The following is a 27130-nucleotide window of genomic DNA, read 5'->3' on the forward strand; positions in this document are numbered from 1 at the left end:
TAAGAGCCTCACGTGTTTAACAGCATCTGTTTTTATAGGGCTGGGCCTCGTTATCAGTGCTGTAAATGTTTACAGTGTGCAGCAGGTCTAATCCTGGTCTTTCTCAAATGACACCAAGTCAGAAACCACTGGGAAAGGCAATAGCTGGAAATGAGCAGAAGACAGCAACTTTTGTGCCTCTGAGTCATTTTTTATTAGAATATAAAATGTAAGACACATTCAAGTACCAAGAGATTCCAGCCTTGTTGTATATTGTGGAAAACACACATCATTTTAAGGAGCTTCATGCCATTTAAACTCTAAATGAAACAGATGACATGACAAACTCTTTCTTCCACATCAGAAAGTAAACAGAGATACAGAGAACGGATTTTTTTTTGTTCCTAGTGATCCATAAAAGGAAAAAAAAAAAGCAGGAGAACGGAAAGAGGGAAACAATCTTAACACACAAAATAAAAAAATACAGATGTCACAACCTATTACAGCCCTACCAACACCATTTCTTATTCAAGCACGTTTATAACCTTGGAGTGTAAACTACTTGTATCCTTACTTAAAACACATAGAAACAGTTTAACCTGAAAATCAATTTTTTTTTATTTGTACACTCAAGTAGCACTTTATTAGGAACACCTGCTTGTGATAGTGGTTATTCAGTTAGCCAATCACGTGGCACCAGTGCAGCAGAAACTCTGAAGCTTCATTTACAGTGCTGTGCTGAATGGTTGACCATAATGGGACCATAATGTTTGCTTTTATTCTCGTTCCTCTGCTTTGCTCTGCTAACACCAGTGAAAACAGAGATGATCCTGTCAGAGCTCAACGTTTAGATGTCAACAACACTTTGCTGAAATGAAGGAAAGAGGTGAGCATGACAAAACTAACAGTTATTAAAACGAGGTAAACAACATATCTCCACATATTAGCTGTTGTATTTGCATAATGAGCAAGCTAGGTACATGTAAATCCCTCTTACATTTTATTTTGCAGAAATATTACTCCTGTGCTCATCAATATATTGTGTTCACACTACAGACCTAACACAGGGGCTGAGGTCTGGATTCCTACAATGTGTTGTTGGATTTCTGGTAGGGAGCGGCTCAGGCTGGGTGTAGGTTATGACATTGGTTTAACACAGCAGTATAAGCTAAGTACTGGGGTTCGGTAAGGTAACGGACATGTAAGTAGTTATTAAGTACAAATTACAGTTTATTTTTGCAGTTGATTCGGTTTGTTTGTGCATCTTTACCAGCTGTGGGACTTTGCACAACCTCAAAGTGGTCATCATTTCAGGTCTGGATCTGGGAGATTTTGAAGGGATGCTTTACCATTGTTTGAAGGATTGGATATTTTGTGTTACAGCTACAAAAATACATAAAAAATATCACATTAAAAGAACAAAAATGAGAAATTGTGTTGGGATTCCTTGAGGAAAAAAACAAAACAAAAAACGGATCCTGTGCATACTCAGTTCATGTGTGGCATGGAGGGAATTTTCAGCCTTGGTGGATCTGCAGGAATATGGAGTCTCAGACGGCTCCTGTTAATAATGTGATTCACTGGATTTAAAAACATGTAATCTAATCTAAACACAGGATGGTGAGATTCTCACATACAGTCCAGATAGCAGAAATGCAGCAAGGATCTATCGCCATGTAAAAGGTAGGTCAAAATCAGCATGAGCCAACCTGCCCAGGCTGCTGGTGTCAGTGGGATAACATGGGGAATGTTTTCTTGGTCTCTTTCTGCCAGCATATTACCAACAATCACCAGTCACACTGGAAGGAGTCATCTTCTAATGGTTCCTTCATCTTAAATGTGGTTTTATGAATATGAGACTGAATTCAGACGACCTACGTCGACGTCGTCCTAACCAGCAAGTCTGAATCCAGAAGAACAACTCTGGCAACACAGGAAGTAAACTGAGGCTGTTGGGTAGCAAAGAGAGGGCCTACCTGAACCCAGTGTGGTGTTCCTAATAAAGTGCTTGATTGGTATCTTTGTTTTTCCCGTGTTTAAGCTTTTTTGCCCATTTTTCTGTCAAAATGGATTATATATGTTGAGCTATGTGTAAATGCACTGAGAAAAGTTTTAAAGTGCTTAAAAGCTTTTCCCAATGGAAAAAACAAATTAAATTAGTGCAAAAGACCAAAACAACAACAGAGAACAGAAAATATCCGTCTCATTCTCGAAGTTCGAGCTTGCCGTCTCTGACTCTCCACCTCCAGTGCTGGCATCTGTCAGGAGCAGGAACACAGCGAAGCCACAGACCAGACTCTCTGATCTCTCGTTCAAAGGACACCGTCTTCCTGTCCAGAGTCTCCAAAGTGAAGGCTTTCCCTGAGATCTGAGCGACAGGTGTAATTATTCATATGGATTCTGGCTGACTGGGTGTCAGATGTATTTGCAAAGTGGTAATGATAATTTAGTATATTTGTTCTTTCATTAGATAGTTACAGATTTAAATCTAAACTTCCCCAATTTTGTTCTTTAACTGTACTTCGGGACATTTCACTTTCTGTTCCGGAAATAAGAAAAGAGAAAAAAAGCAAACCAAAATACACTTTGAGGAAACAAAACAGAAACCTCGGTCTGATGGCTAAAAGGTTTCTGGACATCTTAAAACTCTCTCATACCTGATCACTAATGCCTATGGCAACATGGCCCACTTTGATCCGCCTACGTTCGCGTATCCTCAAACACTTGCCCTCGGGGTCCTCTATCCAGATATCGATACCTGCAAATGTCAGAGCATTAGAAAAATTCTGCCAACAGCCCTCGATCAGCACAGAGGTGCGTCCCTGCCATCTTACCCTCAAAGCACTGTGAGGACGGCCGATTGGCTAAAGCTAACCACTCCAAGCACGCATCAGTCTGACTGTTGCAGGAGGAAAAGATGCCAGAGCTGAGGTCATCAGACGAGTGATCAGAGTCCTAAAAATAAGAAAGAAGATTTTCTTTTGTGGAGGATTTTATTTTGTACATAAATGTACACACGAAGCATGCATGCTCATGTTTGTTATGTAAAAGATGGACGTAGCGTAACAGTCTCAAAATTCAAGCCAGTGAAGAAGCGCCTTAAGCAAAGCTTGTCATGTCATGTCTGGTTTCTAAACGCTAAAATGGCGAAGACTTTGCAAACCAGTAAGTGACGTCAAGGTTGGCTACATCCCTCGTGCACGGGTACTCACCTTCTCTGAGGCATCTATCTGCGATGTGTCAGAGCAGCTGAAGCAGGATGGTGGTTCATCTCGAGGTTCAGGGGACGGGGTCTTGATTCTGGTACCTTTAGTCACATCTAGTAAAGGACAACATGTGAAAAGTTTCTGTTATTAGCGGACACTGATGAGGCTTTGACAACCTTGTCTGAAACAAGCCAAGTTAGCTCCAGTCCCTTTAAACCGACTTTGTTTGATTAGCTGTGCCCATAAACAAAACATTTGAAGATCATGTGGATGTGTGCCTGAAATGACCATATTAGGGATATCTTGTCTCTGTGACATCATGCAGAACCAAGAGTTTAAAAATGCATGAAAACGAGTGTTTATTGCAGTCTGAAGCTGGAATTTTTGGATTAGGTTTACATAAACAGACTACGAGCGTCCATCATTGTAACTGCAAATAAATGACAGAATAACAGAAAGAGGATAATATGTCCCATTTAAAAGTGTATCTTTGAATATGACACGAAGAACAAAGAGCTCTGTAACCTCATCTGAGCCACATTTATAATAATAATATGATTCGGGGCTTTAGTAATGAGTTGTTTTATGACTCACCATCTCTGAGGTATTCCAGCTCTGCTTCTGATCCCCATGAATTCTCTTCTATCTGGTGACTTTTTTGCAGTAAAGGGAAAAGGCCTCGGAGAGCACGAAGATACTCCGTGGACTCGGTAGAATCCCACTCTTCCTCCTCCTCTTCATCGCCTTCCTCTTCCCAATCCCCCTCATAGTCCTTGTCAGTTTTCAGCCACTTCTCCTGAATATATTCGTCCTCCGCCATGTATATATCTACCTCTGAATCAGACCCAGTCTTCCAGTCTTTGTCATTTGTGATGTAATCATCCTGCAGTGGTTTTGGCTCAGAGTCCCACTCCCCAGTTAAGCAAAATGTCTCCAACTCAGATTCTTTGTCTGAGTTTCCTTCTGACCAGTCGTTGCTGTCCTCGTCTACTGCTGCAGTTCTCCAGGGGCTCACCCAGTACATAGCAGGTGCTGAGCCAGTATGTGATGGTTTATTCTGAATCTGATGGGACAAAGAGCAGCGAGCGTCTTCATTCTGGTTCTGGACATGATACAGTTTTTCACAGGCGCTTTTCATGGACCAAGAACTCAGACCTCCAACTGTGGAGAAAATAATTTGCAGTGTCACAATATGCTTAAAATACTTGGCATCTATAGACAGCTGAGTCCCTTCTTTGGCAAAAAGTGGATTTGGATACAGGTCCTATTTTATTTTCCTCAGGAGATACTCCCTCTTGGAGATATTATATAATCTGTTTTATTTGTTTTACCAAATCATCTTTATTTATAAAGCACTTTAACATAAAACCAGAGTTCACAAAGTGCTGTACATGCAAATAGCATAAGCAAAGTAAAAATAAAATAAAAATAAGATAAAATAAGATAAAATAAATAACTAAATAATGCAAATAAAATAAAACATGTTGAGTCAAAAATTGAGTCAACCCCCTTAAACAGTGCCAAAGGCTTCAGCGAATAAATATGTTTTAAGGAGACTTTTAAACTCAGAAAGAGAAGAGGCCTGTGTAACGTGCAAGAGCAGATCATTCCACAACTTTGGAGCAGCTACAGCAAAAGGTCACCTTTAAATTTATACTTAGTTTTCGGTACCTTAAGGAGCTGCTGATTGGCGGACCTAAGGGAACGGGCAGGTGTATATGGTTGTAGTAGCTCTGAGAGGTGGGGGGCCAGGCCACTAAGAGATTTAAAAACTAATAAGAGAATTTTAAAAACAATCCTAAAATGTACAGGTAGCCAGTGGAGTGAAATTAAAATGGGGGTAATGTGCTCAGACTTTTTTGTTCCAGTTAAAAGACGTGCTGCAGCATTTGGCACAACCTGCAGACGCCTAATGGATGCATCACTAACCCCACAATAAAGTGCGTTACAATAATCCAGCCTACATGTAACAAAGGCATGGATTACTGGATTACTGTCTCAAAAAGCTGTTTTGATAAGATGGGCTTTATTTTGGCTAATTTTATGTGTTTGGTGATTACATGCAGCTTTTCTCTAAAGGCTTTGAATGCTTGTATCGTGATTTAAACTCATTTTAGTTTGTGGGCCATGATTTCACTGCTCTCACAACTCTAATGTAATATAAACTGTACACACTTAAATGATTAGAAGATCATAAGGTGCATGGACCTGCTCTGAGGGCCTTGGTGGTTTTCTTCCTGAGCTCAGTTGCTGACGCTCTTCTTTCGGGGTCCTTCTGGAATCCGGCCCTGAACACTTTAGCTGTGAAGTTGTTACACTTGGATGGCACCTCCCACAGAGGCGGAGGCTCATTGACAATCTAAAACAGATGAATACACAAGTGTGGTTTTGTCCCATTCAGCCTGTAACTGTCTGATTTTCCACAAACAGCAAATAAGAGATTTTTACCTGGAGACACAGTGGATGGGAATAGTAACGTATCCATGGCTGGCATCCATTGAGCATGTGCAGTAGCATACAACAGCTGCTCCACACATCCGCCTTGGCACAGAGTTGATCCCCTCGTGCCACCTCAGGGGCCATGTGGGTCTCTGTGCCGGGGAATGCAGCTCCTACATTCACAAACGTTAAATGAATTAAAAGTCTTTAAACTCAAAAAGCCACTCACAACGATGTAGAGGTCAAAATATGTCCAGCGTTGTGGTTAATAATCAAATACTGAGAAGACTGTTGCAAATCTTTGAATGCTAACATGGTAGGCTAAGAATATTGCATGCTATCTTTTAAAGTTATGAATGTTTAAAGGTTGAAAGATGATGGTGAAAGGCAGATTTATTCATTGCAAACTCCTTTTTGTGTATTTATGGGAACCTAAGCAGTAGATCATTTCACAAGTAGATTTTAAAAAGACTGACAGTTTGCTGTGATATATATGTGTGTGTTTTAATTAGATCAATAAAAATCATGGTGTTTGAACCAAAATGTTAGTCATCTGTAAACTGCACCATAGTTTATTTCAGACTTTTGAGGATCAACTTACCCCTGAAATTCTTGGTGCTCCATCCACTGTCATCTAAAGTCTCTGAGAGACCAAAGTCACAGAGGAATGTGTCTCTGCAGTCTGCAGACAGCAGCACATTGTCAACTGGAATAAGATCAACACGCAGGATTCAGTGGGACAGCTTGTTTTCATTGGGTGCTCATTATGAAACAGTTGACTGAGAAGCAGGAGGCTGTCAGAGGCTGTAAGAGTGATGGGTGCATGGGGGGGCTAAAGCGTGAACGGCCATCTCGAGGTAGAATGAGGTACCATCTACAAAAAAAGCACAGGAACTTTGTGCTATCTGATATGATGAGAGTGGGTAATTTGACAGATGTATGATGAGCGAAGCTTTTAGACATGAGCTCAGAGCACAATAGAGGGGCCTAATGTGAGCAAACCCCTCCTGCTCAATCGTATGAGCAGGGATTACCGAGGGTTTAGGGGTGAGGTGTCCCTTTAGGATTAGGTACCATCACAGGAGATGTTAGCTGACAGCACAACCACCAGCTTGAGGCTTCGCTGAGCTCTTTTCTCTGTATGTTCTACTGGTTATATAAAATCTCTGCAAAGGTACTTTGGGGTCTCACAAAAAACTCGGGGTAGAGTTTAGCACGTCTTATCTCAGTAGAAAGATACTCCAAAACAAGTAAAAGTCTCCATTGCAAGTTAAAGTCAAAATGAGCCTAAATAATGTGTATAATGAACTAAAGATAAAAGTACTACCTATATATTTGTGTCCTTTATTTTTTAGCAACTTCTATAAATTAAGAAAAATTTTGCTATAAAATGCACTGCCTAAAAATAAAGCATGACATCATTATTGTTTTTATCTACTCAGTGAATAATGCAAAGAGGCCAGACGCTTATAGCTCCTGCTTCTCAGTGTTTTCTTTTAATGATTATTTTTAAGAGTATTTGCTGATATTTTTTTACTTCCTCAAGTAAAATGCCTGAATACATCCGCATACACCTGCACATTTGATTTATCCTATATATAAAATGATTAGGACCACACTGGTCACTCTAAAATGTCCAGAGGGTTTGAATTCTCTTAATTTCTACATATTATCATTCAGATCTAAGTCATTATACAAAAACAGAACACATACCTTTGACATCCAAATGAACCACCCTTCTCTGGTGTAGGTGTTCTAGCGCCCCCAGTGTTTGATGAAGGTAATGCAGGGCCAGATCTTCAGGTAGGCAGTTCATCTCCTTTAGAAGCTGGGCTAAACAAGCTGATGGGGTTTGGGAGAGTATGATTACTCTCTCAGACTGCTCAGACGGTTTTTATGCAGTTTGTAGCGTGTAGTTAGGTTACCTGGCTTCAGGTCCATGAGGAGAACGACGTTAAGCCCCTCCCTCACAGCTCCAAAGAGCTCCACGACTCGAGGAGAGTTCTGAGCACTCCATGTGCTCACCTCCTCGCTGCTGAAATGACTCAGTGGAATCTGAGAAGAACGGCCAACAATGAGCTAAATAACAGAAATCAGTTTAAATAAAATCAGCATGTCAGCTCTCGGGAGTTTAAACCTCCCGGGTGGAGCACATCTGGATTGTAATGACTGACTCAGCGGATCTTGGCTTACCCTCTTGGCAGCACATTTGAAGCCAGTGCTTCTGTCACGAACGCAGAACACATCACCATATGATCCATTCTGGATGTGATGAAGGACAAAGTATTCCTCTCCCTCTCTGTACTGAAAACTGCTGGGCTGGAGATGCTTGATGAAACAAAGAGAGAAAAAAGGAAACGAGTTACATCACAAATCCCCCATAAAAAAAACCTTTTACAGCCAGTCTTCCTCATTTAAGCGCTGAAATCCCAGATGAGCCTTCCCTTCAGGCCACTTCACCTACCTCACCACCAGTATTCAAATCTAGACCAAGTTACTGTTAACAGTTCTTCATCCTGGCGTTGTTCCCTCTGGTGCAGAGGCCGCTCTTCAGCAAAGGTTTCTCCATTTGGAGAACTGCTAACAGTAAGTTACCTTATTTATTTTTATTTTTTTATTGATTTCTTTTGGCTCATAACTTTTATTGTATTTTAAATGTGTCTTTAGCTTCTAAACATTCACATCTTGTACACGAAGTAAAAGTTTCCACCTTTAAGTGGTGAAACGTCTGCATTCAGAGTTTAGATGTCACAGATTTTTACACTTCATTCATTTTTTACTAAATTATGAATTAAAAACATTGTTATTCATTATTGTTGGTTAAAGAGAAATTTTTACTTAAATCCGAGTCTTTGTGAAACGCTACGAGGTAACCTGATGTGCATCTCCTTAGAAGCTGAACCAAATGCTGCACTGATGCAGCCTGCAGCGACTGAATACTACTGCTTCTGCTGTCTACTGTCCATAAACAAAAACAGTGTGGATAGACTGGATGTGAATGTCTTACGTCATGAAATATGAGTCCTTCGTTTGCAGGTTTCGATGTTTTCCAGCTGTTTAGGATCTGTTTGATGAAATCTCTGCAGAAAGCTGAAACAAGCAGCTTTGGTATGTGTGCCACTTTGCCCCTCAGCTCATCTAAAACTGTGTCACTCATGTCATCAAACCCAAAGGAACACTGGGATGTATTCTCAGTGCTGAGGCTGTGGGAATACTCTGAATTTCCCAGTGAGTTTTGCACACTTCCTCTAGAGTCAGAATTCCATCCTGCATTGGAGGAAGGGGTAAATCCAGACACATACATGAGGTCAAAGGTCGACATGATGCCTTGTGTGCCAACATCAACGTCATAAGACGAGTCTGAGTCGCTTTCATGAGTGCGAACGGAGTCGGTATCAGAGCCCGAGCCTCCTCTGTGGTCGGTGCTGGATGTGTCTTCTGTATCTACGGATCTGCATTGGTCCTCTGACGGCGACGCCTCCTCTGATCTCCTCACACAGTCACAAACGTCTGCACAGCTGCAGCTGTCACACATGCACGAGTCTCTGCAGGGGTCTGAGGCCGAGTCAGTAAACTGAGGAGGAGGAGGTATGATTTCAGCTGATGAAGTCGTCTCTCTGTCTGCTGATTTCAGCCAATCAATCTCCTGCACCCACAGACCCTGGATGATAGGAGGCTCCTCCCCTTCCTCCAGGCTCTGTGTGGTTCTGGTTTTCCGGCGCTGTTTTCTCTGGAGGTGGTAGCGCGGGAATTTGGTGGCTGTTTCAAAGTTCTCATCATCTGAGTCGCTCACAGTCGCTTCCTTACCGAGAGTCCTGCAAATGAGAAGAAGTATGAAAATTTGGTTTCCCACACAGAAAGCGTAATGCTTTCTTTAAAATCCAGCTGATCACAATGTTGTTTGGAGCACATGAGTTATTTAAAGTGCAGGAAGAGGTCATTGTCTCATGCACACAGAAAAAGCACAGCTAAAACCTTGTTATTGTCTATGAATACAAATATGTAGCTGGTCATGAGCACAAAAGCTTCCTTCATACCCAGGCACATAAAGAACCCTGAACCCTCACGTACAAGCTAAATGGAAGCCATATAATACCTGTATCCTATATTTTTGGCCATGGAGGGCATTTAAGCCTGTGCACAGGTAATGTGTGTTGTGTTCTTTACCTGTGCTTTTGGAGGAGGCGAGACTGAGAGTAGGGGCACTGAGTGTTGGTCGGGCTGAACTCCTGGAAGTCTTCTCCTGGGACAGAGAAACAGTAGGAGTTAGAGTTAGAGAAGTCTCGTTGTGGATTAAAGTTCATAAACGTGATTTGAAAATGTGTAAATGGAGAAAAAGCCTGGACCTTTTAACTGGTCCATGTGCTACAACTGCATGCTTCCATTCAGAGGTGTAACAGTAAAAATGTTGTCTTCGGTTTCTCTGCATTCCTCTCTGGAAGCTTTTAGCTGCTATTATGTCATTTTGCACAACAGGAGCTAATGCACCACTTCTTTAATACACCTACTTGGTAGTGAACATTAGTGATCTTCGGTTGCATAAGCAGCTGTTCTGCAAACCTGAAAAGTGCTGATGTACAACTCAAAACAATTATAGGTAATTGAAAACCTTTAAGCCTGTTTTAGTCATTACTCTTTAAAAGCAAGATCAAAGCCCTTTGATTAAAGAAGTACTCATCTTGTGCTGACATGAAGTCTTTTGGCCCCTCAGGGCTTGCATTAAGTCTTGTGCAGCCCCATGATAGACTGGAGACCTGTGCTGGATGTACTCTACATGTGCTTTCATTGTGTGTTTTTTTAAACCAAAGTAATAGAAGGATGCAAGTAGCTAAGACAAAAAGGAAAACAATGTAAAACAGTCCTGACTCAGATCTGATCTCAGTCTTACTTACGCTCAGCCTGCGCGACTATAGAAACACACGGATTCTCCTCGGAAACTTCACGCCCCTGTGTGACAACATGCTTGGCTGTGCCGCGCTGCATCACTCGACTCAGGTGGGGGCCGATGGCTTGGACCAGCGAGTCCTTCTCCTCCTCGCATCCCTGATTATCGTCCACTTTGGTGAGAAACGAGATCTCAGATCCGCCGGCCACGATGATGAAGGGTGTGCTGGAGTTAAACAACCGAGGTATGGCCATGTCTCTGTCGCTGTCGGTCGGCATCTAGAACTGGAGGAGAGAAGGAGATGGAAAAATGTTTAAAAGAAGAGAAACCAAAACAGTAAGTTTCATATGGAGTATTTTGAAGTAAGTCAGATCCTACTAAAAACCCTGGTGTGGATAACTTGGCCACACAGAATGGACCCTGTTCTTTTAGTACTTTAAAGGTGTGTGTTTGCACTATGTAGAATAATGTTAAGAGACCGTGTGCGCGGATAAAAGATGGATACATTTGTTGTTTCTTGGCGATAAAATGTCTGAGAATAACCAAAGTTAGCAGGTTTTATCCTGAATATTTTAATATAATTTGGTCCCCAACCCTTGTAGTGAATGGGGAGATATTTGTCTTGCTTGGCTGCTAATAAGTTAGAGTATAAGGAAGCTAAATGCTTTAAAAAGACTTCTAACAAGGTTAGAAGTATTTTATGATCAGTAGGCCTGTCTAAGAAAACTAATATGTGAGCTTTTTGAGCGGCAGCAGATGCAAATGCTTATCCCTAAATCTGCTTTAATTTTATACAAGAACAAAATAATAGACTGAGTTTGCTTTTTCGTTATAATCGACTGTTTAGGGACAACACCTGCACAGGTAAGGAGTTTAACCACTTGGGGTCACTATAGATCAGATTTTTTAGGTGCTGCTCAGCTCATTTCTTTCCCTGATGTGCAGATGGATGAATCATCATCTAAAGCCAGGAGTTGTCCTATAATAAAATGATCAGGAATATACTGTATACTGTACGGAAATGTGTGATGTTGGATATCTTTTCTGTTTTTATTTCAACAGTTGGAACCACTGAGAAATATGTATGAATATGTGAATATGTTTTATTTTTTCATTAATTATTTAAATATCTATCCTACATTTTTATGTTAAGCAGGAAAACTATTTCATTCTTATATCCTTAATTATACAACCCTAGTTTTGTCATATTTACACAAGATATGGCAGATATGATATGACAAATACCGGGTTGTAATATCAGGCAGTAATTGAGTCTAAAATAATCCTTTATGCCTTACTTTTAGGTTCCTGCAACACAAGAACCCTGATTAATTCAGCCGTAGTAGAAACCACTGATTTGTAGCTGACAAGCACTTTAATGTGGTGGCATTTGCCGTGGCGGGGTGTGAATGAAGGGACACCGGTTGTAAGCCCGGCAAGGTGAATATAAATAGCGCACAGAGGGGCGGTTGCATGCCTTCCACTGAGGCTGTCCAGCTGTCAAAGTCTCTCTTCCTCAGGGCTCGCCATGTTGACAGCGAATACAGGGGGATCAAAACAGACACTCTTCCCACTCACAGAGGCCACACTTGTCCTGGAAGTGCTCGCACAGAGCCTGCGTGAATGGATACCTGAAGAGCTTTACTTTGATAATATGGAATTAACCAGGCTTTATCTACAGATGAGCTTCATCTAAGAGCCAGTCAGACTTTCAGGACATGCAAGATCAACATGTTAGACTCTGGAAATGCTGCAACTATCACTAAACTTTCCATCAGCCTCAAACGTCCTTCTTACTCTGTGACCTGACAGTGAGGACACCTCCAGCTCAGCAAAGTCTGACTCAAACATCCAGTCACAGCAGAGCACATTACCTTAGGAGCTCAGTCAGCTGGTCTCGGGTTCAGCTGAAATCCTGCAGAAGAGATCGAGGTTTCCTCTCGTGACTCCTTCTGTCTTCTGCTGTCTGTCCGTTCTGTGTTATTATGTGTTTGTTAGTTTCCAAGTGTAACTTACCGGCTTTCTGCCCCCACAGGCCCTGCTGATTGGCTCACCATGTGTGTGAGTTACGAGCTCTTGCACCTCTGTCACCCGGGCCCACCCACTCGCCCACACCAGCCTCAAACACGCTTCATGGATTCCGTAGCTGTCCTCGATGACACTTGGGTCTTAAACCCACTCCAAGTGTCACAGTTTAAAGCCAAATTCCCACTGTTCAGCTCTAAGCCTCAGTATGACGGCTCTTATTTTCAATAAAAAAGATGTAGAGCAAGAGAAGCATTGTTTTCCAGCAATAGAAACGTGTCCCCTGTGCTTAAGAAGTTGTGAGGGCTCAAAAATGCTGGAAAAAATCAAAATAGAACGCCAAATTTCAGCCCACCCATATGTGGGGCCTATAACTGGTTTCATTAAGGGGTGGATCGGGAGATCTCAGGCGACCTCATTGATATGCTGCTGTGGGTTTCCCATGATGCACTGAGACCACATAGAAATCTGCCCCTCCCCTTGCCTGATTCTGCTGAAAGGTTCTTCCTCTCCACCGTGCTCGCAGGGGTTCGTCTGTTTGTTGGACATTTCACTCATATATCTCAGGGTCGTTACCCTGCAATACAAAGCACCCCGAGGTGTCTGTTGTGGTGAATTGGAGCTGCACAAATACAATAAAATTAAACTGAATGAAATCTTTAAAATCTTTTGTGTATTGTGGTGAAGAAAACCATGCAGCTTAATCAGCAGTTTCATAATAAAGGTACTGATGATGATTTAATAATTAAATAGAGATGTTGTGTAAACAATGCACATATTAAGATGCTGTGAAGAATTGTGTAATTATTGTTTTGTACAGTTATGCATACGAACTCTCTTCCCACTTGTATACACAACCTTGGAGTTAATTTGCTGAAAAGGTGAAAAAGAAATCATAGTAGAAATCATACTTTGTATAAACGTAAGAATCAAATTGAGGCTCATGTTGTTATTTGGTGACAGACTGTTCAGAACCAAAAAAGAAGACAAAATCAAATTGTTGATAAATTGAACCCTATTGTTGATATGATGTCCTTACATATACACACACACTGATATCTGTTTGTGTATAGAGTTAAATAATGATTGCATAACATATTTGAAGTTACACTTGTAAAAAAAAAGCTCCGTTTCTTCTGTCCCTTGACAACTGGACGGTGCATTCCTGTGTGAATTAGTAAAATACCATAGGAGGGAGTGCGCTATGTGTGTGATTTGGGTGGAGGGTCCCTCTCCCTGGCAACACGTGAATGGAATCAGAGGTCGACCAATTGTGAGGCTGTGCAGAAAGTTTCCTCGCACGTCACTGGGTTACTGTCACTCCAGTCCTCGCTGCTGTTGGTGGGTCGAATCAGCTATACATAGAAGTGAAAAGCCTCGTTGAGGCTGTTTCAGCGTCTTCATTTCTCATTCACTGATGGAAATAATAAATCAGTGCCAATGAGGGCAAACCATAAAACCTGTTTTTATGTAATCAGGATCTATTAAAAATAATTTTTTACCACTTTCTGGGGCAAAACTGGAGAGGCCTGAGCGCAGTCATAAACAGAAACTCTGCACAGGTGCCGTGGGAAACCTGAGTTAAGTGGTACTTGTGGAGAGTTTGTACTTACTGGTAAATGCAGGCCAGTAGTTAAACTTTAACCTGATTCATTTTCAGTTTTCTTCTTTTTTGGGTAAAAAACAATCCTTGAAATGGTAATAAAAGAGTATTCTCACCAAAGTTGAATTAAACAAGTTTTATTTTGATGGAAATTAAATGTTCAGACTTTTACTAAATTTTATTTGATTAATTAAAGTATTTTATTACATTTGACTAATCAAATTAGGCCAATTTTGATGGAGCTCCTGACCCAGCCCAAGCTCTCTATGAAGACGAGGAAAAACTCGTGGGCTTTCCCCAGGTTTCTTCCCATCGATCTGGCCCCCATCGATGGGAAGAAACCTGGGGAAAGCCCATTCAAAGAGAGATCCCCTTTCCTGGGATGGCTGGGGGGGTTACAGGAACTCCAGGATAACAAAATTTAGAATAGGCCAAAAAAACTAAAAACACACTTTTCCTGTAAAAAAGTTAATAAAAAGAAAGTTAGGTAATGTATCACACTTATATGATAAGATATGAAGTGTGTGTCTGTGTGTGAAAGAGACGGGCTTATCTGAGCCAGGGGTGAAGCTGGAGGTCCCCCAGCGTTGGGTGCTTCTCCGGGACGTTGGTTAAACATGCGTCCAAGAAGTTCCGGCAGTCTGGAGAGAAAGAAAGGAGAAAACAGATGAAGATGATAGTTCCAGTGATCCAAGCCATCAGTGAATGTTGAAGCGTGACGTTTTCTTACGTGGCGACAGATCCTTGTTGAATTTCAGTTCCTTTTGGAGGAACGTCATGGTATTAAAGTCCCCCACATGAAGCGCTTCATACAGCACCACTCCCATTTGCCACACCGTGGTGGGTCCAGCCCTGTATTTTTTGCGTCCGTAACATTCGGGAGGGGTGTGAATAGCTGTACCTAATAAACAGACACAATGACAATTTCTTGTAAAACAAAAGGCACAAATTGCTACATGTGTGAAGAGCAGGAGCTGAATATGTTACCATAGAAGAGGCGGCACACCGATCGCTCCTTAGCAAAGCAGCTCAGTCCAAAGTCGATGATACGAACACGAGGCACATCTGAGCCGGTCTCAATCAGAATGTTCTCACTCTTGATGTCCCGGTGAAAGATGTGTTTATCCTCCAGGTGCTTTGCTGCATCAACCAGCTGCTTCAGAATGACCTGGAAAAGATGAAAAAGACAGTAATGAGTCAACAGGTTGATGCTTCTCTGATATTCTGTGTTTTGATTGAATGCTGTACAGTCTAAGGCTCTTCCAGTCAACTTACCTTGGCCTTTTCCTCTGGTAAACATCCTCCATTTGCTGTGATGTAATCATGCAGGTCCACAGCGGGGACGGGTCTCTCCAGCACCAGGATCAGCTCTGTGCCGAGGTCAAACCAGTCCAGCAGAGACACGGGTGCTGACGCTCCCACTGGTCCATCCGCTTCAGCTGCAAGCTTCAGCATAATGGCCACTTCCACCGAGACCCGCTTCGCGTTTTCACCCTGATATATTCCAACAAAGTGGATGATGAGGAAGAGACGTTCCACAGGTGAACGCTGCACTCAGTCCAGGAATGTAAAAACAGTTCAAGTGTTGCACACTTACCGTCACTTTGATGGGGATTCTGTCCTTTGGAATGTGTTTGATGGCTACCTAAAAGACACAGAGCATTGGTGAGCATTTCCTCCGTATGGCATCACTAAAGGTGTGAAACAGCACACGTCTCAGCTTACGATATTAACCCTTATCTGCGTTACTGCCTGTCTTACTCCCACCATCTGAACACTTACTGGGCAACGATCCGTTATCCGGTAGCCAGCAAACACTGCTCTACAGCCGCCTCCTCCAAGATGGTGCTCCTCCACGTATCTGGCCTGGAATTCACCTGAAAAGACAAACACACATGTTGTTTTACTACAGCTGTGACACAAATGACTCTCTGCTGTAGCCTAAATGTTCATTTTGCTCTTCACCTGAGTATAAAAGCCAAGCTGCTTGCTACTTACCTAAACAACAACAACACAGTAGTGAAAAAGAGTGCTCGACATCAGGACTGGAAGGATTTTGATGGCATTTTAATGAGGATTGGTTAAATTCTAATAACAAGTTCATCCTTTTGATAAAAACAGAGCAACACCAGTCCATACTAGGTCTACTAAGTGTTAGAGCTTCATGACACTTGTTGGTCTGTTTTTACTGCTGAGTCCAAGAATAAACTTGTCCCATTATTTTACCAAAGACAAAGTGCCCCAGTAACCTTTCTTTGATTAGACATGTTGTATTTCTGCTATTTTCACTCAAACACAGGATTCAAATGATTCATTTTTACACAGAGTGTCAACATTTTTAGAAATGTAGATTCTGTTATTTGGGGGATTTTACACAGATTTGATGTATTTGTTTACTTACTTTGATCTCCTGGACCTTTCTTATCTGCTGGACTTGTATTTTTTCTCGTTTCCTTGTTCATCTTAATTTTTAAAATCTTTCAAACAGGAAAACGTAGTGAATATTTCTTCAAATGCATGTGCTTGTCTTTTCTAAGCTGTTTAAGCGAGTTCTGTAAGTGAGCTTTCAAAATAAACTCAGACTATGGCAACAGAATCTTGCCTTGCAGTGACATCACTGCCTGCCAGTAAAAGTGTCCCCAAGTAGTTTAAAGAGAAACGCTGTGGCACACTTAGCCATAATATTTCATATAATTCAATAATTTCATATTAATTCAACTGTTTCTTTCATTATATATATTTTTTTATATTTTAATATTGTTTGTATAAAGACTTGATGTGTGGCTGCCAATTTGAACAGTTCTGGTTGACCTAATACTTATAAACACAGTGTCAGCTACGTTGTCATCTGATTTAATGTATTTATTTACATTAAACTTTCTTATTATATCAAACGATTAACCAATAACAGTGTGTTACTATCAAATGTGAAATAAAATATAACAGTTTTTTTATAAAGGCATTGGTAACTGGTTTTCTTTTTTTTTTTTTCTGTTAGGATCATTCAGTAATACAATGTGCACGTAGGTCCGACCATCAATTTCTATCACTTGGTCAAAGGCTGAGAGTTGGGTGTCATCCCGAGACTGCTCCAGTGGTTAATCTCTCACGGGGTGGCGGGCCCTTGTAGTGACGCCCTAGTGAGTCTCCTCCCCCCGCGTCACCCTGAGCCCAGACACTACACGCTACTAAAAGTTGTGATCACATCCCCACATACTGCCCCAAAAGGTTATTAAACCCCAGCCAATTTGTTTCCAAAATTAGGGGATGTGACAGGCACAAACTAACTGCAGCCTTTATCCTATGTGTGGTGTGACGCAGAACACCTAAGGTATCCGTCTGTGCCGCCCTTGGTGCTTTGGGTGCAGTGCCTGTTGCTTCTTGGGCCCAGGGAGGCAGAGGGGGAATACGAAAAGTCTAAAGACACCATTTGACCTTAGAACTGAAGAAGCTTCTGGGATGAGAGGTGAAACGTCTTCAAGCAACTTAAAGAAGTCCAGACGCTTTTCTTTCCAAGCTCCTTAGACTCTAAAGACAAGAGTTTGCACTTTAAGGAATGTCAACAAAAGGGAAGACATATACACATATATATATATATATACACATATATACACATATATATATATATATATATATATATATATATATATATATATATATATATATATATATATATATATATATATATATATATATGTATATATATAAACTCTTGTCTTTAGAGTCTAAGGAGCTTGGTATATGTGGTACTCGAAAATCTGTCAAATGTTTTAGTGCGACTTTGCTAAGCTACGAAGCGGCGCTTGATGGATTGTCGGAGCATTACGGCTATCGCAAGCCGGAGCCTCGCGGAGTGATACGTACTGTGCTTCAACATAATATTGTGTGTGTATAACCTCTTTTTAAGTTTTGTGGATATTATACATGGTAATGCTGAGGATATGTCAGCTGGAAATGCCTTTTGGTTAAACTGTCAGCGAGGAATTTGCATTTGCACTGTTACATTTTTATATAACTTTAATGCACATAAAAAACAGCTGCTTGTTTAAGTGAAAATACATTGATGGGATTTTTTGCACTAATAAAGTTGTGGAGTTGTAAAGTAGTTTGTCTAGTGTCAATTCTATCGTCAGTTATATCGTTATCGCAAATTTTCAAATGTATATAGAGTGATAAATATTTTTGGTCATATCGCCCTGCTCTACTTTCTACCACTAGAGGTGGCCTGGCATCTCTGACCTTCCAAGTTCAAAGTAAAGTAGGACAGGCACACATAGACCACCCCCACCATCACAGCTGTGTCTCTGCTCTGCTCTTCTGTTTACTCAGGTCGTCATAACAACTTTTGATGACGAGAAGGAGCTGGGTGGAGAGGGTGGGGTTAGATGATACAGGGAGAAAAGGTCACAGGAAGTGTGTGGGCTTGTTTTGCTTTTTGTGTACAGATGACCTCACCAAATTTAATTATCACATCATCAGACGAAGAAGCTAATTTCAGCCTCGAGTGTTTGCCTGCCTATTAAAAGGTCAAATTAAGACTGCAGGGGGAGGAAAAAACATCCTCCGGAAGGAACATTTCTTGCAAGATGAGCCAAATCCTAAATGAAGAGACAGATTACAAGCCATTAAAGTTCTTGAGATGACCAGAGGTGGCAAAAATACAGGCATTCTGTACTTAAGTAGAAGTACAGATACTAGTGTTACAAAGTACTCCAGTAAAAGCTGAAGTACTGATTCAACTTCTTTACGCAAGTAAAAGTGAAAAAGGACAGACTTTAAAATGTACTCCCAGTAAGAAAGGAAAAAGTAACCCCTTGGAGGACATTTTTATTCTATTCAATTATTTATATAGTGCCAAATCACAACAACCAATGCCTCAATGCGCCAGCTATTTTTGTACAAAGCTAACTGAACCATGTGCTACATTAATGTAATGATGAAACAATATTAGTAGTATGAATTTTAATTCTGCTAAAAGTAATTAGCTTAAATTGGTTAAGTTGAACATGAGCAGAGAAAAAGAAGAAAAATGTAAAAAAAAATCTACTTTCTGTTGCCTTCACTGTAGAGGGTGACTTTGCCTCTAAACAGGAAAATGAGTATGGGAAGTTAAAACGGGATTCAGCAGGTGCAGGAACCCTGCAGAGGATTTTCATGCAACCTTTAAAACACAGTTAGTCTACTTCAGTTTGATGTTTCACAATATGAAAAACATGTCACATGTACAGACCCAGTATCTGATTTAAGTGTGAGGACTTACATGTCAGCTTTAACATCCAGTTTATCAAACACCACTGAGCAGTCCTTATCTTTAAATCTATCATCTCTTCTTCCTGTCCTGTTCTGTCTTTCTTATCTGTCTCCGTCTCTCAGTGAAGTTAGCTCTCTTTCCTTTCTCTCTGTGAAATAAGCAGCTGGACCTTTAGCTAGCACACAAGCAGTTCGTGTGATGATGTTGTTGAGCTGATAGAAATGCTGTAAAACATCATGTCATGTAGTTACTCCCTTTATGCTCCTCTTCTGTAGCTAGATGCTGACTACAACTCACTGACACCTGCACTCCTTCCGAGTAAATCAAGGGTGTCAAACTCAGACATTCACCCAAACAGTCCGCTTTAACCTGAAACTCCCCTTTCTGTCAGTGTAAAGAAGTTACATATTTAACTGTTTTTCTATGTGATGAAGAAAAAGCTGCTGTGACAGAGAAAGAAATCTGTCAGCACGAGTCTTTGAACTTAAATTAGAAAATGTTCTTGTAGCTCATTGCCCAGACTGTCCAGTTTTTTTAAAGACTCATCTAGACACTCAGAAACCGAGCCATGGTTCTGTGCTGAACGTGAGATGGAACATCTTATCTCTCTTCTGAGGTTACAAACCACAAAGTTACTGCTTATTTTCCGTGGTGTGTAAACTGCAGATTTTAATCATGCAACAGATAAATTCTGATTTGTAAAATCAGACTTCCAATAACTAAATATTATTTCTAAGTCCTTATCATTAACAATTTTAGGAAGGCTATACATCCCTATAATATGCTTGCATTAACGTGGTGAATTCACAGTAAAGTACTGTCAGTAAAGTGTTGTCAGTGTTGGCTTTCATCAAGTGTAGTAGAGTTTAATTTACATTAAAGCTGATGATGCTTCAATTCATTCACTGAATTCATTCACTATACCAACTTTATACAGTTTAGCATGAAGAGAACATACAGTATACTGTTAGTGGAGGAAATGAAACTCAAGCAAGATAGCTGTGTAACATCTGCTGACATCGTTGAATTCAGTGGTGTAAATCTACAAAAAGCAGCAGGTCAGCTGATCATAGCTTGGCCACTAAGAAAATCTACTGGAGCTCACAACAGAAATGATTTTGAATTCGTATTTTCCCCATGCTGAATCACTATAACAGATCTTATTGTTCCCCCACTCTCCAAATCCCACTTTAACCTCTGACTGTTCATATTTTTCTGTTTTGGCATTGAGGCAAAGCCATCCTCCACCATGTAAGGAACACAAAAAAATCCCCCTCTCGCCCCTGTGGGTGATCTATCCTTCAAGCTCGGGTCTTCTATCAGGCGCCTGGGGTTTGAGGATCCTTGTTGTTCCTGGGATCTGCTGGAGCCACACGCCTAGCTTGGGAGTCACTGCACCTAGTGCTGCGATTACCACTGGGACCAGTGTTACCTTCACCCCCCACACCTTCTCCAGCTCTTCTCTGAGCCCTTGGTACTTCTCCAGCTTCTCGTGTTCCTTCTTCCTGATGTAGCTATGTCTATCACTATGGCCGTCTTCCTCTGCTTGTCCACCACTACTATGTACAGCAGGTTAGCCATCACCATTTTGTCCGTCTGTATCTGGAAGTCCCACAGGACCTTAGCTTGTACATTCTCGGCCACCCATTTTGAACTCGAGACCTCCAGCCTCTATGGAGCTTGTGCTCAGAGCTTGTTCATGTGCTGCCATGATTCAACACATTCTCTGTGCTGGGTTTCTGTCCAGCTATGTCCAGCCACCTGTTGGGTTTCTGGATGTTAGCAGCTTCTTTTATCTGCCGGTGGTACATACAGTCCTGCCGTGATGTCTCCTCCTGTTTCTCTGGTTTCTGCTGCCTAAGGTATTTGCTAAGCACGCTGTCAGTTGTTGCAACCTTTCTGATGTACTCGTGGATGTTTGCTGTTTTATTTCGAGAACTCTAATGGCTTGTAATCTGTCATTTCATTTAAGGTTTGGCTCCATCTTGCAATATATGTTCACGTTACTCCTTTCAGAGGTTGTTTTTTCCTCCTCCTGTAATCTTAATTTGACCTTTTAACAGCAGGTTGGGAGGCAAAGACTCAAGGCTGAAATAAACGTCTTTAGAAAATCTGCCTGGCTGATGATGTGATCATTAAATTTGGTGAGGTCATCCTTACACAAAAAGCAAAACATACATCCCACTTACCTACTGTGACTTTTTCTCTTCTGCATAAATACATTTCTAAAGCTTCTGTTGATATGAAATTCTCACCATATGTAGATAACAACCTATCCAGTCCACACATAGAAAGAAACCAAACCACAGATGCCCATAAATTATGTGTAATAATGAGAAATGACACAGTGAAAAATTATTTAACATGTTTACTTAAATGTATTTGATACTTTGTACAAAAGCCTTTATATGTGATGACAGCTTCAAGACATCTCCTGTATGGAGAAACTAGTTGGATGCATTCCTCAGGTGTGATTTTGGCCCATTCACCACACAATCAGTCTTCAAATCCTAAAGGTTCTGTGGGCCCTTTCTATGAACTCTTTCCACAGATTTCCTGTTGGATCCAGGTCAGGTGATTGGCTGAGCCATTCTAACAGCTTTATTTTTTTTCTTTCTGTGCAACCAGTCAAGAGTGTCCTTGGCTGCGTGTTTGGGTTCATTGTCTTGCTGAAAAAGCTTAAATAATACATACTTTTCCACTATAGACGAATATGTTCACGTTCATTTATTTTTGTATTTATTTTTATTACTAAAACATTTTTTTATCCAGCACCAAATCACAACAACAGTCACCTCAAGATGCTTTATATTAAAAGGTAGACCCTACAATAATAAAAAAAAACCACCCACACAATCATATGACCCGGCACACCCACAGTGTGAAGGGAAAACTCGCTTTTAACAGGAAGAAACGGGGCGGGGCCATCTGCCAGGACCGGTTGGGGTGGGAGAAGGAAGACAGGATAAAAGAAATGCTGTGGAAGAGAAACAGAGATTAATTACAAGTAATTTTAGCACAATATAATGCTAAAATAGCTGGAGTCACTGTGAAGCTGGAGGAGGAACGCTAACACGTTTCCACTCGATAAAAGTTAACAGGAGGGTTCCTGATGGTTAGGGACAAATGTAATCGCATGGCAGGATGCTGGTAAATGGACCAAACTTCAGTCAGGAGAACAACTGAGATAATCCATCCACAATACGAGGTTAGTCATTAATTTACTGCAACAACACGGGAATAGAACAGCTGCGAGAGAATTCAACATTAATGAATCAATGGTACGGAAGTGGAGGAAGCGCCGTTTTTGGCTTTCCTCATATTCTAAAATGTGCTTCGTCTCTTCGCGACTACTGTAACCTGGCGTAATTTGCAGATCATGTTGTTTGCAGCCACTGCAATGCTTTTGACCAAAACAGGCACAGCTTGATGACACCATCAACATGCGCTTTCGCGGTACAGTGGTATGGTCAAAATCTCTTGGCCAAGTTCGTATCATTTGTATCATATACCGTTTATACCGCCCACCCCTAATTCTGATATAAAATAAATGTCAAATAAAATACATGTTGTGACTTTGAGCTGTGACTGATATGATGATGGACTCCTTTAATACAGAGACAAACTGAACCGACAGATCTGTGTCAATTCAAAAAAAGCAAGCGTGAGTGAAATGAAGACGCTTTACATCGAATCAAAAACCACCAAAATTAGATAAAGAAGAGGGAAGTTCCAGTTCTTCCTGTTGGAAGATAAATAGCGAGTGTAGCACATGTAATGATCAGTGCAGAGAGAAGCCCACCTTGAAATGGATCACTTTGTGGTTCTGATGGTGATGCTGCTGTTGAGCTCAGGTAGGATGCTTTGTGTTAAATACCAGCTGCTGTTAAATTAAAAAAGAACAAGAAGCACAGAAGAAGACATCCAACACGTATAAGTCAGCTTTAATATGTTTGGTATATCTTTTTATATGTAGAAGACCGTTGTGGTCATGGGTGCTAAGATGATTATAATTGTTAAATGTGCATTTCCATGGATTTGCGTTGGTGTGTGTGTGTAAATGCAAAAGCATACATAAACAAGAGAAAGGGTAGGAAAAAAACATTGTGTTTATCTTGGTGCTATGGGAGGAATATTAAGGAAAGGTAATAATGTCTGTTGACCCACTTTCAAACCATTTTTTTGCACAATGAAATCTGAAGCCTGACATTTTCACTGGTCTTTCTACCCTCAAAATCAATCAGCATCTGTAATTTGGGAAAGATAAAATACTGATGGAAGCCCTTCGCTTCCATTACTAGACCCAAGGTTGCACTATATGGTCAAAAGTTTAAGGGGGTCCAATCTGTGAGGTGGTCTAACTGTGAGAGCAGGGAGGCAGGCAGGTGATAAGAAGAAGGGAGTCCGAACCAAAGTGAGAGGGGCAAATTCAGCAGCAAAGGAAAGGAAACTGTAGGCGGTGAGGTAAAAAATCCGTGGACACAACTAGGCACAAGAGAAACAAAACGAGTACAAGCATAAATTGCAATGAAGCGCATGAGTGAGGCGACAATAACGCTGGTTAGCAGACGATCTGGTGGAGAGTTGCTGTTCCAGCTGGCCTTGAAGAGGAAATCAGTAGTGGTGTGCGGATCGATACGGAAATATTGATTCCACTGATACCTGGTATTTATGTTCTAGAATCGATTCTCATATTAAAATATCGATATTTTAGTAATTTGAGTAATTTGTACTTTATCAATAACAGGAAGACAGTGGAAAGAAACTTTATCATTCGGATTATCTAACTTGGAAGGAACTACATGTGAAATATGGCTGTATAAAGGTGTCGCAGCCCCTTAGACCACTGATTTCCTTTCCGATCCGATACCAAGTAAAATTCAGGGTGGTATCGACGATACTGATCTGATTCCGATAATTTGTACAAAAACGTAATGTTTTATTGTATTTCAAATGATAGCTTCATAATGATTACATGACAACAGACTACTTGTTCTTATTGCTTAAAAATGCAGAATTATCATATAGAAATAAAAAAACCTGCAGTTGTGCGCTATTTGAACACGTTGCCTGCCTGCAGCACTAAAGGACTCCCCGACGCATTTATACAGCCGATTCTAGAATATAAATAACTGGTATCACAGGAATCGATATTTCAGTATTGATCCACACATCACTAGTGCCCACTCACAACAATGGCTGAGCGTAAACGGAGTCATGTGTGGAAGTATTTTATGTGTTGAACCGAAAGTGAATGTACTGAAGCAGGGAAGAGGATGGAGGTGAACAGGAAGGAATGGCAAGTGAGGAGAAGCCAGGAAAAGCTTAAAATGATGCGGGAGCGTCGTAGCAAGAGTATTTAGGTTTACAGTACGTGGCAAAATGACAAATTTACTGATGGAGAGGTGGTATGAGTCTATGATTTGGATACTTTAGGGCAGTGCTTCGCAATTATTTTCTGCTACGCCCCCCTTAGGAACAAGAAAACATTTTGCATCCCCCACTCTCCCCCGCAACTATAAATAGTATAATTTGTCTAAATTGTTAATATAAGTACATCTCTGCACAACATTGTATCCTTATTAACATTAAAGAAAACAAAAAAAACCCTTAAAACAAAGAATAACTTTATTAACATTGTTTTTCACTCTGTAACAGAAACAATTTAAAGTGCATGTAATAGCACTGCATTAATGATCAAGGAACTGACCTCACAGCCCATTGTTCATTCAGTAGGCTGGCTTCAGTTATTGTGCAAAGGAACTTGGATGAGTGATGAAACGTTTCTCCCATTGAAAATGTTACATCCAGATGAACAGAATCAACTTTTTGGGAATAATTTATTTTTTTCCTGTCTATGGCTGAGCCCCAGTCAAGTTCTTGCTTAATACTGATGGATTCATTGCTTTTCTCCACAGGCGTCCAGCCTATAGGGACACACAGTTCAGCAGGTAAATAAACAAATTAAAGAAAAAATGAATCACAGAAGAGAATGAGCAGTAAAGTTTTTTTTAACTTATTATTTGCAGAAGTACATTGACTTCTTTACTATTGATACTCTGCTTTCTCGTCAGACCCTGATGTCAGGGTGGTGGGCGGAGCCAGTCGCTGTGCTGGCACAGTGGAGGTGAAAAATATGGGAGAATGGAGAGCAGTGCACAGTATTGGCTGGACTCTGAGACAAGCAGCTGTTTTCTGTAAACATCTGGGCTGTGGCTCTGCTATTTCTTTAGGAAAGAAAAGGGTGTCTGACAGGACTGTGTGGGAGCTCATACATGACGGTGTTCAGTCTGCGTTTGCTTTGAGAGAATGAGCAACATCATCGTCCTCTGTCAATACCTTGGATCTCACCTGCTCAGGTAAGCCTGTTAGTGACATCAGCAATGACTTCAGTGCTGATAGTACATGTGTTTAACACCTATGTTGTGTGTTCGTGAGGAAATGCTGACAGGTGTTCTTCTAAACCCAGATGTCATTTTTGTAAAGAGAAAAAGCAAACAGCATGACGGAGAAGACAACAAAAACACAGACACAAGTAAATTCATAAACACCACAAAACTTTCTCCAAGACAGCTCACTGTTGGGGCAGTGTTTACTTTTAAGGGAATTATAACGTATATTGTATTTTGTTTAAAAATATTACGTAGGAGTAGGTCATGGATAATAAATATTGATTTTTAAATAACTGAACAAATATGAAATCTACCAGTATCGTTTCTTTAAAGTTTGTGGGAACTGAGCAGCCTGTTGGCATAAAAAGCAGGCACTCCTGTACCTTATAGGCTGGTGGCCATGATAGAAGTGTTCACATTATGTTCCAGCAGTCTTTGCTAAGATGCAAATTCATGGTTATATTTTCACTTTCATGATGCAACATGTCTCCCGTTAATGTGGCCAAACAACAAACCTTGATTAATCTATCCAGAGGAGGTTACTCCCCTCGCTGCTCTTTGAATGCACAATGACAAACTGTAGTTGGGCTGTGATGGTCAGTATTCAAAGAAATTGGTGAAATTTTAGATACAAACATGGGCGTGAATCAATCAACTCTGTGTTGAAGTGATTGTCGGACTGCTGATGACTGAATGTGTCTGATCAGATCTTAGCATCACAGTGGTCGTCCTGCCGCTGATTCTGCTGTTGGAGAATATCGTCCCGTATTTCTACTGGAAGGTACTGAACCCATCTTTGTGCTGAGAATGAACGCTTTATTGGGCTGAAAAGACAAGTGACGCAGTCAGTCTGACGCATGTGCTGTCATGTCTCTCCAGGCCCGCAGGGGGCAGATGCTGAGCAGACAGGAGACCAGTGGGCTGATTGACACTAACCTCGGTGTTTGTGCATCTCCAGAAGGTCAAAATGAGACCTTTACATCAGTGCGATTTCCTTTTCCCCTCAAAAACCTACTGTATACAGTCAGACCCATGCAGCGCTACTGTGAGCAATAAACTGCACAAAAATGATGGGTGTATATAAAGTCTGAAGGTTATGTAAACACGCCAGAATAATTAAATGCCAGAATGTTGTAGCAATTATTTCATGGTTAAAGCTTTACAAAGTTAAGATGCGAACCCAACTTTGGCAGTGTTTCTCCAGTTGTGCCCAATATCATCAGTAAGGAAGTCATTTTTGGCCAAAAAACTACAATCTTTTATTGTGCATTTGTTTTAGTTTTCCAATTTGAGTGCTTTTCCTTTTTAAGAAGTTTGCATTTTTAATATGTACACATACACAGAAAATGT

The 27130-nt window shown here is 40.9% G+C and overlaps 2 protein-coding genes and 1 long non-coding RNA gene across 3 annotated transcripts; 1 reads left to right on the top strand and 2 right to left on the bottom strand.

Moving 5' to 3' along the window:
- Nucleotides 1-169: 169 nt before the first annotated feature.
- On the bottom strand, nucleotides 170-12549 carry map3k14b (mitogen-activated protein kinase kinase kinase 14b). Its single transcript, XM_026177954.2, has 15 exons — nucleotides 12384-12549; nucleotides 10517-10793; nucleotides 9792-9867; nucleotides 8632-9439; nucleotides 7818-7952; nucleotides 7550-7679; nucleotides 7338-7466; nucleotides 6226-6330; nucleotides 5634-5797; nucleotides 5394-5544; nucleotides 3780-4346; nucleotides 3192-3298; nucleotides 2814-2934; nucleotides 2637-2737; nucleotides 170-2347 (listed from the first exon to the last, which is right to left on the bottom strand). The coding sequence occupies exons 2-15, from the start codon at nucleotides 10785-10787 to the stop codon at nucleotides 2183-2185; spliced, it is 3030 nt and encodes a 1009-aa protein (XP_026033739.1). The 5' UTR covers nucleotides 10788-10793; nucleotides 12384-12549; the 3' UTR covers nucleotides 170-2182.
- LOC145430359 (uncharacterized) lies at nucleotides 11580-13468 on the top strand. Its single transcript, XR_013910888.1, has 2 exons — nucleotides 11580-12441; nucleotides 12545-13468. It is a non-coding gene; the product is annotated as an uncharacterized LOC145430359 (long non-coding RNA).
- Nucleotides 13469-14527: 1059 nt separating this feature from the next.
- Nucleotides 14528-21099, bottom strand: LOC113028366 (serine/threonine-protein kinase pim-2-like). Its single transcript, XM_080305736.1, has 7 exons — nucleotides 21021-21099; nucleotides 15920-16014; nucleotides 15735-15782; nucleotides 15413-15685; nucleotides 15125-15305; nucleotides 14868-15038; nucleotides 14528-14778 (listed from the first exon to the last, which is right to left on the bottom strand). The coding sequence occupies exons 1-7, from the start codon at nucleotides 21097-21099 to the stop codon at nucleotides 14687-14689; spliced, it is 939 nt and encodes a 312-aa protein (XP_080161862.1). The 3' UTR covers nucleotides 14528-14686.
- Between the last annotated feature and the right edge of the window lie 6031 nt (nucleotides 21100-27130).

This window comes from Astatotilapia calliptera, chromosome 8 (assembly GCF_964374335.1).
Source record: "Astatotilapia calliptera chromosome 8, fAstCal68.1, whole genome shotgun sequence".
NCBI classification, from domain to species: domain Eukaryota; kingdom Metazoa; phylum Chordata; class Actinopteri; order Cichliformes; family Cichlidae; genus Astatotilapia; species Astatotilapia calliptera.

Coding starts and splice junctions, on each gene's coding strand:
- map3k14b (XM_026177954.2), bottom strand. CDS start 10,787: ATGCCGACCGACAGCGACAGAGACATGGCCATACCTCGGTTGTTTAAC. Junction 2,935..3,191: donor AGATAGATGCCTCAGAGAAG/GTGAGTACCCGT, acceptor TCTTATTTTTAG/GACTCTGATCACTCGTCTGA. Junction 2,348..2,636: donor CCATAGGCATTAGTGATCAG/GTATGAGAGAGT, acceptor CCTGTCGCTCAG/ATCTCAGGGAAAGCCTTCAC.
- LOC113028366 (XM_080305736.1), bottom strand. CDS start 21,099: ATGGCAGCACATGAACAAGCTCTGAGCACAAGCTCCATAGAGGCTGGA. Junction 15,783..15,919: donor GGATAACGGATCGTTGCCCA/GTAAGTGTTCAG, acceptor TGTGTCTTTTAG/GTAGCCATCAAACACATTCC. Junction 15,306..15,412: donor TACCAGAGGAAAAGGCCAAG/GTAAGTTGACTG, acceptor CATCTTTTCCAG/GTCATTCTGAAGCAGCTGGT.